This window comes from Salvia hispanica, chromosome 5 (assembly GCF_029641045.1).
Source record: "Salvia hispanica isolate PSC_SH4W2 chromosome 5, Shi_PSC_v1, whole genome shotgun sequence".
NCBI classification, from domain to species: domain Eukaryota; kingdom Viridiplantae; phylum Streptophyta; class Magnoliopsida; order Lamiales; family Lamiaceae; genus Salvia; species Salvia hispanica.
Genome location: NC_142696.1, coordinates 43,842,669 through 43,864,797, shown reverse-complemented (window position 1 = coordinate 43,864,797; position 22,129 = coordinate 43,842,669). Strand labels below are relative to the sequence as shown.

Genomic DNA, 22,129 nt, shown 5'->3' with positions numbered 1-22,129 from the left:
CCATTAAAAAACAAAATTTATTATAACCGAATAGAGAAAAGTAAAAGAAATCTTGAGTGAAAGCCATTAAAAAATAAAATATGGTATAGCTATATAGGATAAAGTAAGAGGGGACTTGAGTGAAGTTCATTGAAAAATAAAATTTGTTAGTATAATCAAATAGGAAAAAGTAATGGGAACTTGAGTGAAACTTTTAAAAAACAAAATTTGTTATAACCAAATAGGGAAAGTAAGAGATGCCTGAGTGAAAACCATCAAAAAATAAAATTTGTTACTCCCTCCGTCCTGGATTATTCGTTCCAGTATTCTATTTCAGTCCGTCCCACATAATTTGTCCCACTTCACTTTTACCATTTTTGGTAGTGGACCTCATATTCCACTAACTCATTCTTACTCACAATTTATTATAAAATTAATACTTTAAAAGTAGGACCCACATCCCACCAACTCACTTTCCATTAGATTTCTTAAAACCCGTGCCGGGTCAAAATGTCCCAAATTATCTGGGACTAAAAAACAAAATTTGTTATAATCAAACAAGGTAAAAAAGTAAGAGGAACTTGAGTGAAAAACAATTAAAAAAACAAAATTTGTTATAACCGAATAGGGAAAAGTGAATCTTGAGTGAAGGCCATTAAAAAATAAAATAATTGAATAGAGAAAAGTAAGAGAAATCTTGAGTGAAGGTTATTAAAAAACAAAATATGTTATAACCAAATAGAATAAAGTAAGAGGGCTTGAGTGAAGAATTTAAGTGAAACTTTTAAAAAGCAAAATTTGTTATAACTAAACAGGGAAAGTCTTGAGTGAAAACCATTAAAAAATAAAATTTGTTAGTTATTATCAAATAGAGAAAAAAATAAAATTTGTTAGTTATTATCAAATAGAGAAAAGTAAAAGGAATTTGAGTGAATGCCTTTAAAAATAATTTTTTTTATAATTAAGCTGGGTAAATTTAAGAGGAACTTGATTGAAAAACCATTAAGTAAGAAAAAAACAAAATTTGTTATAACCGAATAGAAAAATAAGAAGAATCATGAGTCAAGACCATTAAAAAACAAAATTTGTTATAATCAAGTAGGGAAAAGTAAGAGGAATCTTGAGTGAAGGCTGTTTAAAAACAAAATATATTATAACTAAATAGAATAAAGTAAGAGGGACTTGAATTAAGATCATTAAAAAATAAAATTTGTTAGTATAACCAAGTAGGAAAAAGTAAGGGGACTTGAGTGAAACTTTTGAAAAACAAAATTTGTTATAACCAAACATGGAGTAAGAGAGACTTGAGTGAAAACTATTAAAAAAATAAAATTTGTTAGTTATAGTCAGATAGAGAATAGTAAGAGGAATTTGAGTGAATGTCTTAAAAAATAAAATTTGTTATAGCCAAATGGGGTTAAAGTAAGAGTGGTTTGAGCGAAAATCTTAAAAAGCAAAATTTTTTATAACCGAATTGGGAAAAAAGAGGAATCTAAGTGAAGATTATTAATAAAATAAAATATGTTATAATTAAATAATATTAAGTAAGAGGGACTTGTGTGAAGGCTATTAAAAAACAAATTTTATTATACGAAATTAAGAGAAAGTAAGGCTATTAAAAACAAATAGGGAAAAGTAAGAGAGATTTAATGGAAGGCCATTTAATAATAATTGTTATACGAAATTAAAAATGTAAGAGAGACTTGAGGGATTACCATTATCTAAATTTCTAAAATTGTGATATTTATATATTAATTGTGAAGATTCTATATTTCTTATGTCATTATCAAAATCAACACTATAGATAAAAATATATTTAGCATAAAAAAAAATAAAAAAAATATAAATATAAGGTGAATATAAGAAAAAAATAAAGTTAATAAGAAAATAAGGAAATATAATTAATTCTAGGGCATATATTTATATAGAAAATTTGCATTTGAATATTTTTAATCCCTTTTTAAACTGGGGCAGTTATAAATTTTGGATTATCTTTTATGTAAGGCTATGTGTAATGATGAGAAGAAGAAAATGTGAATGAATGGTTCAAATGATATGTTGGGACACGTATCAAATGAAAAGCGAGTAAAAAAAAATTGATTTTGAAGCAGACCAATGGGACAACCCGCTGGGCTGACCGGGTTAATCCACTTGCCCGAAAGCGCTAACCCGATTTTGAACTGATTTATAATTTTTCAGCTCTAACCCTCTAATTTTAGTAGGCTAATCAAGCCATGCCATCGAGTTCGGATTCAATTGACATTTCTATTATTGATAAACTTTCTTACCACTTTTGTAGATCGTCTCTCTTACTTTATTCTATCTTTCATATTATACCCATTTTTTTTTTCTTCTCATATTTTGTCAACTCCACAATAAAATTCACCACATCCCTAAAGGAAGCTATTTTTCAAGGAGTATATGATAATGAAATCTTTAGTCACTTATCAAACTAGTCCGTCAGTCCCTGAAGAAAATGAACATTTGGTTCAACACAAAAGTTTTAATGCATAGGTGGTGTTGGTGGAGAGTGGGTTCCATATTATTAGTAATGTAGTGGTATAAGTTGTAAATAAAATAATTTGTATGAGTAATGTGTTGTTTAAATATTCTAAAATTAGAAAGTTCATGATACTTTTCAGGGGCAAACTAATAAGGAAATACTGGTTTATACTTTTCAGAGACAGAGGGAGTAATATTTTTCATGGATTATATGATTCTAAAATCTTCGAACTTCTCGTGTTTAATTGAATTTTATGGTTCATTAAAACTTCATTAATTTTAAAAAAACTGCTTAAGATTTATTTTAGACTAAATTTAAAATTTGGATTCTTACATTTGCGCAAAAAAATATTTTAGTTTTATATATTAAATGTGTTACCTTTTGGTCTTAAACAATAGGTTTTGGACCAGAATTAACATTTTCGTTATATTACCGGTCAAATATGGTTTGACCAAATTAGTGACTTAATTATAAATCTAATTAACCATATTAACCTAACTAATTCAATATTAAAATTTATAACATACATTATTACCTATAATAAAAAAAAAGTTTTAATATGAAATTAATTATATTCATAATTATTTCTTTGTAATTGAATAGAAATGGATTCTTGTAAAAAAAAAGAAGAAGAATACGAATCACTTATTTGATTGTGGTATGTCGCTTGGTTTTGTTAGGTGCGAGTTTGCCGTTTTACTTTTTTTTTTTTTTATGTTATGGCAAGAGTTACTTTGAATGTCTTGTTGTTTTATTTAAAAAAAAAAACACTCTCCATCCTTCAATTTCACGTTCGTGCCAATCGCCTTTAACATCACCTCTCATCAACTTTTTTCCAGCTTTCTCGTCAAATCGAATAACACTTGCCTACTTGTCGGTTCATGGTCCGACCGGGCCGGCTCGATCTTTAAAATGTTGGTATTGATAAATCTACTTCAAATTTTAAAAACTAATCACTATACTAATAGAAAAAAAAAACCATTTTGAATGATAAAGAATATATATACACATAAAATGTGACAAGGACTCAACAATAGACCACGCCCTGCCGTCACCACCACGAGCAAAGTCATTGCCTCTGGCTTATTTAGCCGGTGGCGAGAGAAGCCCGATCGCAAAGGAAGTGCGGCACACCCCAAAAATATGGAGATTTTGCTTAGTTAATTTTATTTAGTATTTATAGTACTATTTTACGTATTTTAATTTCCTTTGAGTCGACCCACACCAAATGGTTGTTTGACCATTATGTTCACCAGCGTCCTCTAGATTTCGTCTGAGCTCGGTCTGTTTGGATAAGATGGTTCAGAGTTCCATGGAGGATAACAACGAGACGTCCTCCGCCGCTGTGAAATGCGCCCGCAACCGCTGCATTGCTTTGACGACAATAGCAATGATAGCTTCGACGGTGAGCTCGATTTCTTCTCCGATTCAATTTTCACTAATTCCTCCTTAAGCAACCCATCAGATACTCTCTGCATATAGATTCTCCCATAACAATTTCAGCTAATTCCTCCTTCAAAGCCATTTTAATTGTTTAGATTGAAATATTTAATATTTTTTCGAAAATAAATATTTTGATCAAAATGATTGATACTTGATAGTCACCTTTGCACAGCACCGTCCAAAAGGAGTATATTTGGCCCATTTCCAATTATGCTACACAAAATAATTTTAAAGATATATACGGCGATTTTTGGGCCCATGAACTGATTTTTACACTGAATAGGTAAATTTGAGTATTGCTATAATTCCAATGTTGCATCAATTCGGTTGGAAGCAGTCGCTTTCTTCTGGGGCTATGCTCTTAGTTAGTTGCCTGGTGGTTGGCTTTCGAAAATATTTGGTGGGAGGTTAGTTTCTTAGGCCAAACTCCACATTGATACTATCAATCATGGCCTGGCTGGTTTTAGAAGTCATGTGGTGATTACAATAATATTGTTATATAGAGAGCCTGTAACTGACTTTAATTCTTTTAAACACAATCAGATATTTATAATTAGAGCTTTTGCAATACAATAGTTTTTAACTAAAGTCTGATCACGCCCTTCGTCGACGTCCTCTCGGTGAAGGAATTCCCTTAAAACATTATCCTGCAGGTCCTCCCCCACCATTTCGATGTCCTCTGCATGGACCCGATGTTCAGCGGGAAGGTGACATGGAAGAATTGGCCGTTTGTGTTCGACAAAGTGAGCATTTGAAACGAGGATTCCAGAATCAACTCCGTCGATTACTTCTTAGACATTTTCAAAATGGAAGGGTGCACGATGGTGGAAATGAGCTGTGCGGAGCAAGATAGGTACGCCTCAGGGTCTCAGTTCTTCAGGTACACCATGGGGAGGACGCTGGAGAATTTGCAGCTCGATAGCACTTCGATCAACACCAAAGGGTACTAGATGCTGTTGAATTCGGTGGAGAACGCCGCCAGTGACAGTTTCAACCTATACTATGGGCTCTTTATGTATAACAAGAGTGCGATGGAGCAGCTGGAGAGATTGGATTTGGCGCTTGAGGCGTTGAGGTTTGGGAAGTCCAAGGAGGGAGGTCATCGGAGGCCGATGCTGGCCAATTTGCCGAAGAATGGGATCCCATTTGTTTCCAACAAGAACAATTAGGTTGCTTTGTGTTGTATTAGGTATGCTCCTGTCTTTTGATCATCGTATATTGATGGGATGGATTCAATACATTGGGTAAGAGATGATTGAAATAGTGTTGGTAACATGATATAACACAAAATGAAGCATATATGGTGTGTTCAGTACATTTGATGTTATAGCTTGGCAAGATTCATGTTGCTTCTGCGTAACAGTGAAAGAAAAGTAAAAGTCTGATTTCCAGTGTAAGACTCTTGTTTAAAGATGAAAGTAGATATCTCCAAGCTGTCATTTCTAAATAATGCAGCAGATTAATGGGAAAAAACTGGAAGTTAGTAAGAACTTCTCAAATTCTGTATTAGTATCTGCCTTGAATGATAATGCAATATGTTTAATTGAGGTATATGTAGGAGCAGATTAATGTGAACGACTAGTGTCTTTATCAGAGTGTATGGTGGTTAAGAAGAGGGGTATCTTTATGTGTGCTCTGTACTATTTTTGGGTTGCTTCCGTTATCATTTACCAAGTTTTGCGTAATACCTTATCTGTTGGAGTTGGACCCTCCTGATAAATGAAGCTAATAGCAATTTGTTATTGAAATAGTACATGGTTTTGGACCTACACTGTATTTTGAAATGGATGCGGTAACTGTCGATCACCTCTATGCTTAGTGAGATTTATAATCTAAGTTGTAACGTATAAAACTTGTATGTGAGTGCCTTGTGATAATAATGAACATTACTGAAAGATCCATCATCGACTGTGGTGTCGTCCAAAGACTGAAAATGGATATCATTTAACTATTCATTTGTCTCATTATTAGTTCTTTCTACAAATAATGACTTAACAAGAACTCATTTAATTGCCGTAGGTACCTGCTGGTAGTATGTAGCTCATATTTACAGTATATATATATTTTTTCATTTTTTACCTCAGGTGTCACTATTTCCTTAATCTGTATGTTATCCTGCTGATAGAGCAACAGATGGCAGACTAACTTATCGATGAGAGATTCTATCCTTGCAATCTTCGTGGTTGTTCTTTTTTCTTCTTTTTATATGTATTTTTTTTCACTTACATAAGATATTGTATCGGATGAGCTTCATCAGGATCATGCTAGCTCCCAGTGCCTATTATCATGTAGTTCTAGATGAATAATTCTACATTGGAATGAACTGTCTGATTATATCATAATCAGTTCCTTTCCCAGTGATTCTCTTCATTAGTTATATCATGTTCTGGGCTTTCGCCATTTACTTTTACTCGTCTCGTTGTCTGTTCTTCTTCCAAATATTCTTCGAGGTGCTGATGATATAGTTTTGGCGGTTCTGCTTGATTTTCATGTGTTTGTCGCGTATATTTGAATTATAAATTTTTTCTTAGTGAGGTTTTGACATTATGAATTGATCAAAATAACCCAGTCAAAAGCTGGAAGAACAATGACAAATTTTGTAGACTAGACTCTTGAGTAGTTATTTATGGATCATATGATTACATTATTTATTGATTATATGATTACATTATTTATGGATCATATGATTATTTTTATGCAAATTGCATCACACAGTATACTCAAGATGATCCATAAAAATCAGTTCATTTTTCCTGCCTTATTTGAGATGGTGAATAGCATACAATAAGCTACAACCTGGAAGCAACCCCATTTGGTGAGAGCATAGTGGAGCGCATTGAGCTCAGCATCAGTGGAGGAAACCAGCAGGCTAACATCAATGACTGGGATGTCTGTGGCCAAAGGTGCGTCAATTTCTGTTATATTTGTCCAGATATAGCTTTCCGGTGGCTCCTCGCCGGTTTGAGACAGATGTTGAGCCATTTTGCCAAAGATTGCTGCTGCTTCTGGAAGATCCTTTGTTTCAGCCATGTGGAACTATCAATCACAACTTCAGAACTCGATGTTGTGTAAATATTAGGCCATATCCTCTACTTTTATGGACTGAGGTTGTGCCTCAAACGTGTGAAAGTGTATCACATGTTGATAAAAATGATATTATATGGAATCAAATATTTGCTGTTCGGTTTTAGCAAATATGGAAAATTACAGAGACTTGAGGAAAGACCATCGAAAAAGAAAATGATGGATTTCAACTTATCTGCTTTCATTTATGAGTCAGATGCTAGTGTTTGGGATTGGGGTTATTCTCTCCGTTCCATTACAAGTGAAACGTATTCTTTTTTAGGCCGTCTCATGATAAGTGAGACATTTCCTTTTATGCAAAAAGTAGCCATCTATCTTTATTTTATTCTATCATCTCTTTTACTTTTTTTCTCTCCATTTTATTTTACTCTATCTGTGTCCAAAAAAATTTTCTCACGTGTAATGGACGGAGGAAGTACTAATTATATGCGATCATGTTAGATTTGAATTTCCTTTTTCAATAAGATTCGTTTTCAAACATATAAGAAAGATGCTTGGGAAATTCTAGTTTACTTAATCATATGTGATTATGTTAGATTTGAATTTCCTTTTCAATAAGATTCGTTTTCAAACATATAAGAAAGATGCTTGTGAAATTCTAATTTACTTAATTACGGTGTTTATCTACAATATTTTATAATAGGTGTGTAATTTGTCACTATGGGTTTAAATAATAAATACATAATAATTAATGTGTGAATTATTATGTGTATTAGTGTCACTATGGGTAAGAACTAAGAATATTCATAAAGTTAATTTATCAATTTTTTATTTTATATACAGGCATGCCATTTTAATTGTACGTTGTTGGAAGAATAGTAAAATTACGATGAATAGAAATGATAATAGGCTATCTCAATTTAAATAATGAGAAAATGTTGGAGTATCCGATGTGCAACTTAATTATTCTTAATCAAGGGGTCCATATTTGATTCGGTCCTAATTTTAAGAAATATACAGAAAGTAGGTTGAAAGAGCTCTGGAATATGAGTTTCATTTTTAAATACTCTTCTATTCCAAACAAAATAAGGAATTTTGAGACAGTACGAGTATTAATGCATAATTGGTAAAGTAAAGATGAAGAGAATGAGGCCATCCGCATCACTGTCTCTTATCCGTCTCATCTCTTCACTATTTATGGGTCCCACTGTACTTTTCACCTCATCTCTTAACTAAGAGACATCACCTGCATCCCTCCATCTCTTAACCATCTCATCCCTTAACTATTCATTCAATTTCATTTTTTATTTTTAATTCCAACAAATTCAATTAATAAAAACACACTTCATTAAATAAAATAAAAATTACAATTTAAAGGCATAAAAAAAATACATAATTAAAATCCTAAAAAAAAAAATTAAAAATACATAATTAAAATACTCTAAATTAAATTATAAAAACTACTCCGTCGACGAATCATCCCCCGAAGTCGGCGGTGCATCCAAGTTAGATCGATCCCGAATACCAAGTTGAGCTTTCAAATGCTCAATTCCGTCCATATGGGCTTCAAACTGGCGAGGATTCATTTTTGAAGTGTCAGCCATCGTGGCGACCAGGTACATGGACATTAGGGTGTTCGAGCCCGAGCCCGAGCCCGAGACCGCCTGGCTTGATTCGCCGCAGCCCCTCCCTCTCCCTCTAGCCGCCTTTGTCGCCTTGGTCCCTTGGGGCCGACTTCGTGAACCGGAAGACCCCCTGCATCATCGGTTGGCGTGCCCTCTTGTGAGGTGTTGTCTTCGCCGCCATCACTAGACGAGTAGTGGCCACACGCAGTGTGCTTCGTGCGTTTCGAGCCCGACTCGACACCGCCAGCCCACCTTTCAAGGTGGTGGACTTGCGACCAAACATTGACATGCTTGAAATCTTTACCGAAGTCGTATTTGAAGACCCGCAATGTCGCTCTTAGAATATCGGCTCCACTGGCTCCGTTTTGGTAATTCACCTCTTCTGCCCTGTATATCTCGCAAAAATTTTTGATATCTTTGTCGCATCGGTCCCAATGACTGCGGAGCATCTTCACGTTGCGGGCAAAGGTCTTCTTCGGCCTTCGTGCGTTGTAAACTTCAGTGACTTTTTTCCAGAAACACATGTGGGTTTGTTGATTCCCGACGACATGATCGTACGAGACGCTGATCCAAGCGTCATATAGAGCCAACGTCTCCTTTTGGCTGTATGGATGACGGGTGCCGTCCCCCACAACCTCGTGGTCGCCCTCTTCCTCCTCTTCCTCTTCGGCATTGACGCCGAGCCTGACGGAGCCTCCACCTATCGGCCGGTATTCTAAAGTGCGTTCAGCCGGAAAATTCTCCGGAATTTGGGATAATCCCGGCGATTGCCCGTACCTCTGGGGGGGAGGGACGATAGTATGCATCCACATCAAAATGTGGTGTTTGGTACGCCGACGGAGTCGTCGAGCCTTGGGTGCCCGGCGACGAACCGGGAGTACCTAAAAAGTTGTACATGCTAGCCCAATCGTCAAACGAGTTCATGTCGAACCCGCCGGACCGCCGCGAGCCGCCGGAGCCGCCGCCGCTGGAGTTTCCATCGCCGGACATTTTTTCAACAATTGGAGAGAAAAGAATAGATGAGTGTAGTGTTTGTGTGTAAAATTGAGAATGGAAGAGGAATGAAATATTAATAGAATAATAAAAGAAAAATAAAAATTGAAAAATTCGACCGTTGCTGCAACGGTCATTTGACCGTTTTAATTTTTTTTTTTTTCAAAAATTCGATTTTTTTAGAAAAAAATGAATTATGACGTCATTATTACGATGCCCACTCGCGGGCCGGCGAGTGGGCGTCACGCCGCGCGCCAGCTCAAGGCCGGCCTCTTCCGCGCGCGACGCGCGAGGAGATGGCTCGTCTCGTCGAGACGAGACGCATGCGGCATCGCCGTCTCGATGCCAGCTCGTCTCGTCGAGACGAGACCGAGCCAGCATCGAGCCGCGATGCGGATGCTCTGATAGTAAAATAATGAGACCCACATTAATAGTGGACTCTGGTGATATAACTTGTAAATAAATTAAGTGTAAGGGTAATGAGTTTAGAAGAACTTTTAATAAATGAAAATGAGATACTCCCCCTTTATTAAAAATGAATTTTTTATCCTTTTTGGGTTGTGCCATTAAAACTGAAACGTTTTCTAAAATGAAAATATCATTTCTATTTTTTCATCGATCTTACTTTATTCACTCTTCATATTCACAAAACAACACTACATTAAATCTCGTATCGAAAAGCAAATGTTTCATTTTTAATAGATTAAAGGAATATATTTTTGGGACCGACGAAAAAAGAACATGTCCTTATTTTTATGAGATGAAGTAAATATAGTTATACAATAAAATATGAGTATAATTAGTTAATCGAATATGAAGTTTACTTATTATTTATGATAAAAAAGTGAAAGTAGATTTTTAATAGAGGACCAACGAAAATAACACAAGTATAAACTTAATGAGAACTGAATATATCAATATTTTTACAATAAAAGATTTTCAACTTTTAAAATAATAAAATATACTCCAAAAAGTGCATCACTTTATCAATAACCATTTGAAGACCATACAAAATGATGATTGAGTAAAATGTTGTCCATGTATGAATTAGTAAGTACAGTAATTTAATTATTTGTACATTATTTAATAGGGATATTTAGTGAATTAGGATTCGGTCATAAAGCATATCTTTTTGGACCCAAAATAACTAAGTTTTGGTGTAAAAAGTATCCAAGTTTGAAATTTTCAAAGATTATTGATTAAGGCATAATTCACTTCTTGCAAAAGGTTGAACTCTCAGCATCCAAGAGCCCAACATATTCCGGGCCAACAATATTGTGAGTGGTTCTCAATCAGGTTACACAGTAACCCACTAAGAGTAAGGGCGTAATCCACTGTCCTGCCAGAAGCCTATTTTTAAGGCCTCGCACTTGTACCTGAGAGGTGTTGCAACACATCGATCCCCGGCTATTCTACACTGTTGTTTTACAAATCATTAATATGAGTAAATGACTTGACTAGAACTCATTTGATTGCTATAGGTACTTTCTGGTATTCAGTGGCGGATCTGGGGGCATCCCCTCCCGGCCGTTCGGAGAGCCTAAATTTTTCCTTGAATCAAGCTGAAAATAGCATATCCGCCCCCTCCGTGGAGTGTAGAAATATACTTTGTTTTCAATATATGTCATATAAAATGGAGTTGTCTATTGGTTTGAGTGGTTGTTTTTTTCTAAGAGGTCTAGGGATCAACCCTCAACAAGAGCATAATTTTATAAAATCTAAACTTTTTGCATATAGTATGTTGTTATATTTATTCTTTAGTTATAATTATTTTTAATCTTGTGTTAACGTTTTTTTTGTCCTAAAATACTTATAATTTGTGATCCATCCATCATAATTATTCTCTATGTAACAAAATGAACATTTAAATATTTTTGAAATCTTAATATTTACTGCTCTACTTATATCACGTTTGTATATAATATTTACGATGATTTTAAATGTATATAATTTTATAATAATTTTATATTTTTAAATGAATAATATATATTTGCAAGCTAATGCATGTTTATATTTTATTAACGAAGCTAGTGCTACTTAAATATTTTTGCATCAATTAATCTTCCCAGTATCTCTCGGGCCTCGCTCACCTTCCTCTTGGTGAAATTTCCTCCACTAGCGGTGTTCATCAGATCTTTGGACTCAGGTTTCGCCCCTTCATAGAATAGATAGTAGGTTTCGGCTTCTATCATCCGGTGGTTTGGGCAAGCGTCGAGCAACCCCTTGAACCTGGACCAATACTGACTCAACGATTCATCATATTCTTGCTTACATTCTTGGATCTCCTTCTTGAGAGCATTCGTTTTGTTAGAAGGGAAGAAGTGATCCAAGAACTCCAACGTCTTTCCACGTATTGATTGAGTCGGGTGGCAGCCTTAACAACCACGTGTTAGCCTCCCCCTTTAGCGCGAACGGGATCGCGCGTAATCGATAATCCTCCTCTGTTGCATCGTTGGGTCTCTTCTGAATGCTGCAAAGCTTACTGAATTCATTGAGGAACTCATAGGGGCACTCATTCCTCCGGCCCGAGAAAGTGGGGAGAATGCCCAGCACATTAGTTTTGATTGTCTATCGCCCTCTGGCGCTGGGTAGAGACGATGGCCTGGGCAGGCTCGCCATCTAAATGGGCAGTGAGCCAGCCGATCTCTGGGTCGTCGTCGCCTGCGTTGGCCATGCTCTCAACGCTTTCCTCCTCTGTTTCTGAGGTTGACTTTGGTTCCTTCTTAACTGACGAAGTTGACTCCTCGTCGCTCTCCGAACTCAGGTGAACTGGATCCCCTGTTGTAAGCCCCGATCTGGTGGTAACTGGGAATATAGTTTCCTTGACCCGCCAACTAGTCTGGGCGCTTCTCCAACCAGGTGAGTTGTTCCAGTGTCCGAACCGGTAGCTCCTGTTCATAAACTGAAAAAAGAAACAAAAGAAAACATGTTAAATAAATTATTTACACCAAAACATTCGCAAGCACACTAATAACACCATGCATCCCCGGCAACGGCGCCATTTTGACAGGTCCCAGAAGTGCAGTGCAGGATATTTGTCACTCGATCTAACAGGTCCAGAGGATTCGACTAGACTTCGAAGACTAGAAGATCGTGGAACTATCAGAAAGGGGTCGTTGGGTGCACTCTGTCCCTTCAAAAACCTCAACCCACTATACTATAACTTAGCACAGGGAAGTAAAGGATCGATCCCACGAGGAAGCAGGTGTTACAGAACTGCATTTGAGGATGTTTTGGAAAATAAAGGGTTGGCTGCTGCCACGCAATTTTTGTGGGTCGAGAATTTAAAACTACTGGGTCTGAGAGATAAGCGAAACTTTACTCTACCTATTGGGTCTAATAGATCATGAGAACTTTACTCTACCTACTCGGTCTGAGAAACGAAAGCGTACGGAACATACATGACTCAGAGAAAGTGAGATATTTTAAAGTTCTAAGACAACTGGAGTAAACTTAACTAGACAGACTTTCCTAATTTGGACAGACAAGCATAAAGCGAAAAGCAAGACAAATTTCCGTAAACTACCAGGGTCTGGAAAAGCATGCAGAAAAGTAAAAGAGACAAAGTAGATCGTACTGACAGGTCTAGCAGATATGCAGAAAAAGTAAAGTACATGCAGAAAAGTACTGACATAAAGCAGATCTGGTTCAACTACCAACAACTTCATCTTCTTCGGGAATCAAACGAGAATAGCAGATAAAACAGGGTATTAAACACCATGAAAACAGAGCAACCTTAAATCTAAACTTAAAACGAGACTTAAAACGAGAAATTAAAGCCTAAACTAACAGATCTACGCTACTGGACCTAAAGGATGCAGAAACAGAAAGTAAATAGCCATAATCATGCATAACGTAAACATCAAGCACCAAATATGCGAAACTCCAACTCCGAAACACCAAGATTCAACAAATCCAAACATCTTCATATGCAAATTCCCAACCTCCAACAACAAACACAAACGAGAGCTAAAAACTAGAGATGAACATAAACTCAGAGATATTCAACCAAAAGCAAACATAAACTTCCATAATAACTTGAAATAGGTCTGAATCCAGTAGATCAAAGCAAGAAACTAGAGTTGTGAAACTTGGAAATCAACAAGGTACTAAACGAAAGCAAATAAAATTGTTTCTTCGCCTCCACAAGGCGGTGTTACACAGCAAAATAACAACGATGACGATGAGAACCACGGTGGCCAGAATCCTCCATGTCCAAGTGCGCAGCAGTCCAAGATGAAAATTTTTAAGTAGAGAACTAGAACTAGAGCTAGGAGAGCGTAGAAGTGGCTGTTCACAGATTCTCTTCTTCTTCAAGGTTGAGCTCTTTATATATGTGAGGCTCTGATCCCTAGGGTATCCCCTCTGGTGATTTTATGCTCCTACCCTTGAGTAAGACTCTTTAAAATAATTTGCTCTCGCTCCATTCTGCTCCTGTCGCCAACTTTTGATTCTCCCAGGTCTGAACGACGACTTCTGCTTTTTGCTTCAATTTCATCTCTTTTGCATCTGCCAGGTCAGGTAACAACAACTCCTGGGTCTGACAGATTTACTACGCACCTGAACTCAATAACGCACATTAGCGCCCCAAATGCACAGAATTTTAACCCTAAACCGATGCATGAAACGAGCCTTATCACATTTTTTCAACAATTGGAGAGAAAAGAATAGATGAGTGTAGTGTTTGTGTGTAAAATGGAGAATGGAAGAGGAATGAAATATTTATAGAATAATAAAAGAAAAATAAAAAAAAAAATTGAAAAATTCGACCGTTGCTGCAACGGTCATTTGACCGTTTTAATTTTTTTTTTTTTTCAAAAATTCAATTTTTTTAGAAAAAAATGAATTATGACGTCATTATTACGACGCCCACTCGCGGGCCGGCGAGTGGGCGTCACGCCGCGCACCAGCATGCGCCACGTGGCGAGCCAGCTCGAGGCCGGCCTCTTCCGCGCGCGACGCGCGAGGAGATGGCTCGTCTCGTCGAGACGAGACGCATGCGGCATCGCTGTCTCGATGCCAGCTCGTGTCGTCGAGACGAGACCGAGCCAGCATCGAGCCGCGATGCGGATGCTCTGATACTAAAATAATGAGACCCACATTAATAGTGGACTTTGGTGATATAAGTTGTAAATAAATTAAGCGTAAGGGTAATGAGTTTAGAAGAACATTCCATAAATGAAAATGAGATACTCCCCCTTTATTAAAATTGAATTTTTTATCCTTTTTGGGTTGTGCCATTAAAAATGAAATGTTTTCTAAAATGAATATATCATTTCTATTTTTTCATCGATATTACTTTATTCACTCTTCATATTCACAAAACAACACTACATTAAATCTCGTATCGAAAAGCAAATGTTTCATTTTTAATGGATTAAAGGAGTATATTTTTGGGACCGCCGAAAAAAGAACATGTCCTTATTTTTATGAGACGGAGTAAGTATAGTTATATAATAAAATATGAGTATAATTAGTTAATTGAATATAAAGTTTACTTATTATTTATAATAAAAAAGTAAAAATAGATTTATAATAGAGGACCAACAAAAATAACAAAAGTAGATACTTAATGAGAACTGAATATATCAATATTTTTACAATAGAAGATTTCCAAGTTTTAAAATAATAAAATATACTCCAAAAAGTGCATCACTTTATCAATAACCATTTGAAGACCAAACAAAATGATGATTGAGTAAAATGTTGTCCATGTATGAATTAGTAAGTACAGTAATTTAATTATTTGTACATTATTTAATAGGGATATTTAGTGAATTAGGATTTGGTCATAAAGCATATCTTTTTGGACCCAAAATAACTAAGTTTTGGTGTAAAAGGTATCCAGGTTTGAAATTTTCAAAGATTATTGATTAAGGTATAATTCACTTCTTCCATAAGGTTGAACTCTCAGCATCCAAGAGCCCCACATATTCCGGGCCAACATTATTGTGAGTGGTTCTCAATCAGGTTACACAGTAACCCACTAAGAGTAAGGGCGTAATCCACTGTCCTGCCAGAAGCCTATTTTTAAGGCCTCGCACTTGTACCTGAGAGGTGTTGCAACACATCGATCCCCGACTATTCTACATTGTTTTGTTTTACAAATCATTAATATGAGTAAATGACTTGACAAGAACTCATTTGATTGCTATAGGTACTTTCTAGTATTCAGTGGCGGATCTGGGGGCGTCCCCTCCCGGCCGTTTGGAGAGCCTAAACTTTTCCTTGAATCGAGCTGAAAATAGCATATCCGTCCCCTCCGTGGAGTGTAGAAATATACTTTGTTTTCTATATATGTCATATAAAATGGAGTTGTCTATGGTTTGAGTGGTTGTTTTTTTCTAAGAGGTCTAGGGATCAACCCTCAACAAGAGCATAACTTTATAAAATCTAAACTTTTTGCATATAGTATGTTGTTATATTTATTCTTTAGTTATAATTATTTTTAATCTTGTGTTAACGTTTTTTTTGTCCTAAAATACTTATAATTTGTGATCCATCCATCATAATTATTCTCTATGTAACAAAATGAACATTTAAATATTTTTGATATCTTAATATTTACGGCTCTACTTATATCACATTTGTATATAATATTTACGATGATTTTAAATGTATATAATTTTATAATAATTTTATATTTTTAAATGAATAATATATATTTGCAAGCTAATGCATGTTTATATTTTATTAACGAAGCTAGTGCTACTTAAATATTAGTAATATAATATTATTTATTTTATTATTAAAAATAATATTGAATTATATAATTAATATTTAAATATTAAATTTTCGCCCTCACTATTTTCGGGGTCTGGATCCGCCATTGACTGATTCTAACTGCATCTATAGCCCTTTTCCCTTGGTGATAGTAGTTGTAAAAACTCCCAGCATAGTTTGTTACTCTCTTATACATTTTTGGTCTGTCTTCATCAACAAGTTGATCCACTGGTTCAATCTCTTCTACAACATCTGGTAAGCAAAACATAGCCACGGAGTTCCTCTCGGCCTCTAAGTTTATAACTACTCTGTGCATAGGACTTTTGAATATTCCATTACTCATTATCTGCAGCAAGAACATGTTACAAGATCGTCTTCTCAAGAATTGCTTATATCCATGTATATATGTACGCACGTACGTACCTCGAGCTGATCCCCTACCAGAACGAGCAGTGCTTCAGGCATTGTGGGAACTGATAACCACTGATTGTCATGAAGTAGCTGAAGGCCTCGTACGTGCCTGTCCTGCAAGAGAAGAGTTACTCCACTGCCATCTGTGTGTGGACGGAGACCAATAACCCGATCAGATTTTGAACATGGTGGATAGTAGTTGAACTGTGCAGACATGATGGTGATTTTTCTGAGAAAGTAGTCTTCATCAGTTAAGCTTAATGTCTTTGCTATTGATCTGAGGATTTGTTCTTCCACTTGTCTTATCTTAGCAGAGTAGTCTTCCAATACTTTTCTGCAGGTACATAGAAAATATTACTTGATAAATCATTTCTGTAGTCGGAACTCAATTTTATTAGATGGCCTGCAATTCTTTTTTACCGGAAAGGTTTTGGATTTTGAGGCCAAAATTTGAGTTTTCTCCCGTTTTCTGGAGCGACTTGAAGATACAACCTATCAGACCATTCAACTTGTTGGATGCTGGCAACAGATGGACAGCTGCTGTAACCTTCAATATTATTTCTTTGCCTCGTGTATCTCTGCTTCTCCAGCATTGGCAGGTGGAAGAATTCTTGGGCGAGACGGCGCACTTCATCCAGGGAGGCGCTTTCTATGCCATGATTAATTGCCTGCAGTCAAGAATCCAGTCAAGAATCAGTTAATTTTTTCAGCGTTATTTGAGATGGTGAATAGCATACATAGAAAAGGAAGATAAGCTACAACCTGGAAGCAACCCCATTTGGTGAGAGCAGAGTGAAGCGCGGTGAGCTCAGCATCAGTGGAGGAAACCAGTCGGCTAACATCAACGATTGGGATTTCTATGGCCAAAGGTGCATCAACTTCTATGTTACTCGTCGAGATATAGCGTTGTGGTGGATCCTCGCCGGTTTCGGACAGTTGTTGAGCTGTTATGAGGCAGATTGGTGCTGGTTCCGGAAGAGCTATTGCTTCAGCCATGTTGAGCTATCAATGTATTTTCTTATCGATGTTGTATAAATTTTGGGCCAATATCCTACTTTTATGGACTGAGGTGTCAACCAGATAATTAAATGGACCGCCCACCATTTATGGAATTGGAGTTCCTAAGTTGCGTAGAGTTCCCAAGTAGTATAGAGTCCCAATTATCATTTAATTGATGTACTTAATCAACCTCAAATATCCCTATAAATATAAAATATTAGGGTGATGAGCATCACAAATATCACATTCCTAATTTGAAACATGCATCATTTTACATATTATCATATTCATATTATCTTTACGTATTTATATTATTAGTTGTATGATAAATATTAAATATATATGATATTTTTATATATGCATACAGGTCCTATAATAAATACGTCCCTATACATATTTTACATAAATATTATTTCCTCCGTCCCATAGAAATTGGCTCTTTAGAATTGACACGAGTTTTAATGCGTAATTTGATAAAGTAAGAGAGAAAGAGAAAAAGTAGTTGAAATTGTGTAGTGGATGGTGGACCCATAAATGAAAAAGTAAAAAAAAAAAGAGAAAAAAAGATTACCATAAATAGATATGTGACTATTTCTATGAGATGGACGAAAAAGGAAATATAGTCAATTTCTATGGGTAGGAGGGAGTAAAAAAGTATAAGTGTGGGGGCATGTATAGTAATGTGAATATGGGTATGGAAATACATTATTACACGTGAATATGTCAACGTGTGTATATATGCATTATAATGTTAGATAAATATATTTAGTATCTATATGTATTTGTATACAAATGAAAATGAGTTAAAGTGTGCAACTATTTTTTTTATACAGTTTATATGTTTTCAAGTGACAATATTTATCAACAATTATGGATTCCTATTATTATGCCACGTCCTATATAGGTAAGGATATATGTGTATGCGTTACATATATAAAAGGCGAGTTTTGGCCTTAATTTGAATATTTATGAATTTTGGGCGTAAATTTGAATATTTACAAGTTTTGAGTTATATTTTGAATATTTAAAAGTTTTGGAAAGGATTTTAAATATTAATGAGTTTTGGATAGTAGCTATAAAACATTACAAAATCTTCCCACTATTTTGCTTTTGTACCTGCTTATTAATTTATAGATTTGTATCAATTCATTTCGGTTTCCAATTAATTTGTAGATTTATAGAAATATTCGTCCTCCAAATTCAATCAATAATGTAAGAAGTTTAGTCACCCAATTCATTTTGGTGGAATGGTGTGAAAGTTGCAACTAAATTTTTTTGATTCAGAAGTTGAAAAATAAATAAACCTCATTGGAATTGTGAGTTGTTAAATATCTTAAATTTATAATTAGATATAAGAAAATAAAATCAGAATGAAAACCATTAGCAGAAATATAAAATTGGTTGAGACGTATATAGTTTTGGTAAACTGGATTATAGTAGTAATTAACAAGTTTTTATATTGACAGTTATTTGTACTTTTTATTATACTTATTTGTTAAAGCTCATGCTTATAATAATTTAATAGACCATTATTTGCTGGAATCTACACAATAAATTTAAATATAATTCATCACTGAATTGATTAGAATTTAGAAACATTATGCATATGCATAACGGTTTTCAATAATTGACATTTACCAACAATAAATTGCTACGCATAATCGGTTTCTTAGTCAAAAGTTTTTTCCTTAATCATTAAAACGGTTTTATTATGCACTTTTAAAATTTGCGGTTATGTGAGTATCATAATTTGAGAGGTTAAAAAAATAATGAATCATTGATTTAATTTAGGATAAATGATATTGACCCAAGAAAAATGAAGAAAGCCAAAAGTTACATAATTTTCTATAAATACCAATACCATTAATAAAAAATGTGTTATCCTATTTGTGTTTGGTATGTGTGTGATGGCTACAGGGAGAGAGTATATCGGCAGGGGGTACGAGAGAATATGGTGGCGATTGGCAACGATGAATAAGTTTCCGGCGGTTTAAAAAAGGCGTGACAAGAGATTATTTCGAACAACTAACAGCATATCGAAGGGAAGCCGAAAATGCTTTTTCCACTAAGATTAAGCCTTCATCTGTATATTTTTAAAAAATTGCAATATTGATCTACAGTTGAATATTTTTTTTTTGAAATTCTTTCATGTTAATGAAGGCAAATTACGAAAAGTCATGATAAGTATTTATTTCCAATGGCTAAGAGCATCTCGAATGGCGACCAAAAACACGTATCCAATGAGAGATATTTTTCCAGTGATGTTAGTTCATATTTAAGTTTTTTCTTAATGTTAGTTTCTTTTATTTTTTGTTAGTTTTGTTTTAATTTTTCTGTCCAGTTTATAATTCTTTTTTTACGAATATAGAAATTACGTAAGCTTCTAACTAACCATCTATAATATTTTGAAGCTACAACTTTAGTTTTCATGCCAAAAAAACACCTAAAGCAACAAAATGACGAAAGGAAGCAAAGAAAATGAAGATCATAAACTATCACATTTGTTTTCGCGCATATGCATAAATCTTTAATTTGGAGAGTAATCAAGGATGAAAATAAGGGGGAGGAAGAGTCAGCGGGATATTAGAGTTTGTATTTTATTATTTATATTTTCTTTATTTTATTATTCTTATTATTGTACAATTAAGGTCGTTCACATATAGTAAGTTTTTTCATGTCTTACGAACTACTACCTTCGTCACATAAAAATAGAAACTATTTCCATTTAGGCTCATCCCTTTAAAATAGAAACTTTCGAATGTTTATATGTATGAGTGTTTTTATTTGTTTTGTACATTATGTTTTATCTTTTATGATGACATTATTGTTCTTATCATACTTTTTAGTTGTATATTAAATATATTATACCATTAATTTTATATTGATAACATTTTAGTTTTGAAGTATGTATGTTTTAACGATGATATTTTTATTCGCTCTAGAGACCTATAAGTGTCATAATTAATAAATATTTTCATGTTAGTTTAATTTAAAATTTATTTAATTTTATCTCTTTTTAACATATTGTTACTATATAGTAGTACTATATATTTTTTTTATTTAGTTTATTCACAATGTCTAATTAATAGAATAAAAATACTATGTGTCGCGCATAGCGCGTGGGCTAACACTAGTGAAATTAGTAGCCCACATTTCAACTTCAGTTTTGTAGTAAAGAATTAAGGCGGCTAAGATAAATAAGTGTCCATTTTTATAATATAAAGTACTCCCTCCGAGAAGTTGGCATACTTTGAAAATGACATGAGATTTTAGGAGGTTTTGTTTTGTGTGTTAAATGGAGAGAGAAAATATAATTTTTATATTCACGTGAGAGAGTACTTTTCCTAAAAAGGGAAATGTGACATCTTTTGTGGGACAAACTAAAAAGGAAAGTGTGCCAACTTCTCTTGGACGGAGGGAGTATAAACTTAAGTACGGTAAACAAAAGAAGAAAGTTTATAAAGAGAAAGCAAAAGAGTTGTTGAACCAATAACCTGATCATGTTTTGAACATGGCGGATAGTAGTTGAACTGTGCAAACATGGTGGGCATCTTTCTCACAAAGGAGTCTTCATCACTTAAGCTTAATGTCTTTGCTATTGACCTGAAGATTTTCTCTTCCACATGTCTTATTTTAGCAGAGTAGTCTTCCAATACTTTTCTGCAGGTACATGGAAAATATTAAATCAATTGTGTAGTCAGAACTTAACTTTATGAGAGGACCTACATTTTTTTTTTACCGGAAAGGTTCTGTATTCTGAGGCTAAAATTTGAGTTTTATACCGTCTTCTGGAGCGACTTGAAGATGCAACCTATCAGACCATTCGAATTTTTTGGTTCTGGAAGCAGGTGGACAACTGCTGTAACCTTCAATATCATTTCCTTGCTTGTGTATCTATCTCTGCTTCTCCAGATCCGGCAGGTGGAAGAATTATGTGGTAAGATGGCGCACTTCATCCAGGGAGGCGCTTTCTATGCCATGGTTAACTATCTGCAGTCAAGAATCGGTTTATTTTTTCTGCCTTATTTGAGATTGTTGGTAATTGAAAACTAAAAAAAAGTATTAGAACTATCCCACATCGGTGTATAAAGAGCAATGAAATCAGTATATAAGTCTCATGGGCCCTCCTCCTATCACCAATTGGTTTTAGGATGGAACCCATGGATTTCTATTATAGTATCAGAGCGGGTCGTCGACTGTGTGTCAAATTGGGCCGAAACTGAAAAATATGACTGACCTAACAGTATATCTGGACTTAAAATTTGGGCCAGTGGTCCAATCGATCAGAAGTCCAACCCTTCCAAGATTCACCTTGAAGAGTTTGAGGGTCCCAGCAGTATATCTGGGCCGAAACTGAAAATATGACTGACCTAACAGTATATCTGGACTTAAAATTTGGGCCAGTGGTCCAACCCTTCCAAGATTCACC

General features: G+C 35.0%; 1 protein-coding gene and 1 pseudogene across 1 annotated transcript; one reads left to right on the top strand and one right to left on the bottom strand.

The window, feature by feature from the left end:
- Positions 1-4,373: 4,373 nt before the first annotated feature.
- Positions 4,374-6,282, top strand: LOC148926898 (arogenate dehydrogenase 2, chloroplastic pseudogene; annotated as a pseudogene).
- Positions 6,283-16,276: 9,994 nt separating this feature from the next.
- LOC125190670 (protein SRG1-like) lies at positions 16,277-17,736 on the bottom strand. Its single transcript, XM_048088022.2, has 4 exons — positions 17,464-17,736; positions 17,122-17,369; positions 16,714-17,035; positions 16,277-16,636 (listed from the first exon to the last, which is right to left on the bottom strand). The coding sequence occupies exons 1-4, from the start codon at positions 17,695-17,697 to the stop codon at positions 16,355-16,357; spliced, it is 1,086 nt and encodes a 361-aa protein (XP_047943979.1). The 5' UTR covers positions 17,698-17,736; the 3' UTR covers positions 16,277-16,354.
- Positions 17,737-22,129: the final 4,393 nt, after the last annotated feature.

Excerpts from the sequence above, each read along its gene's own strand:
- LOC125190670 (XM_048088022.2), bottom strand. The coding sequence starts at position 17,697 with ATGGCTGAAGCAATAGCTCTTCCGGAACCAGCACCAATCTGCCTCATA. Across the intron at positions 17,370-17,463 it reads CCAAATGGGGTTGCTTCCAG|GCAATTAATCATGGCATAGA; the intron begins GTTGTAGCTTAT and ends TCTTGACTGCAG. Across the intron at positions 17,036-17,121 it reads CAAAATCCAAAACCTTTCCG|AAAAGTATTGGAAGACTACT; the intron begins GTAAAAAAGAAT and ends ATGTACCTGCAG.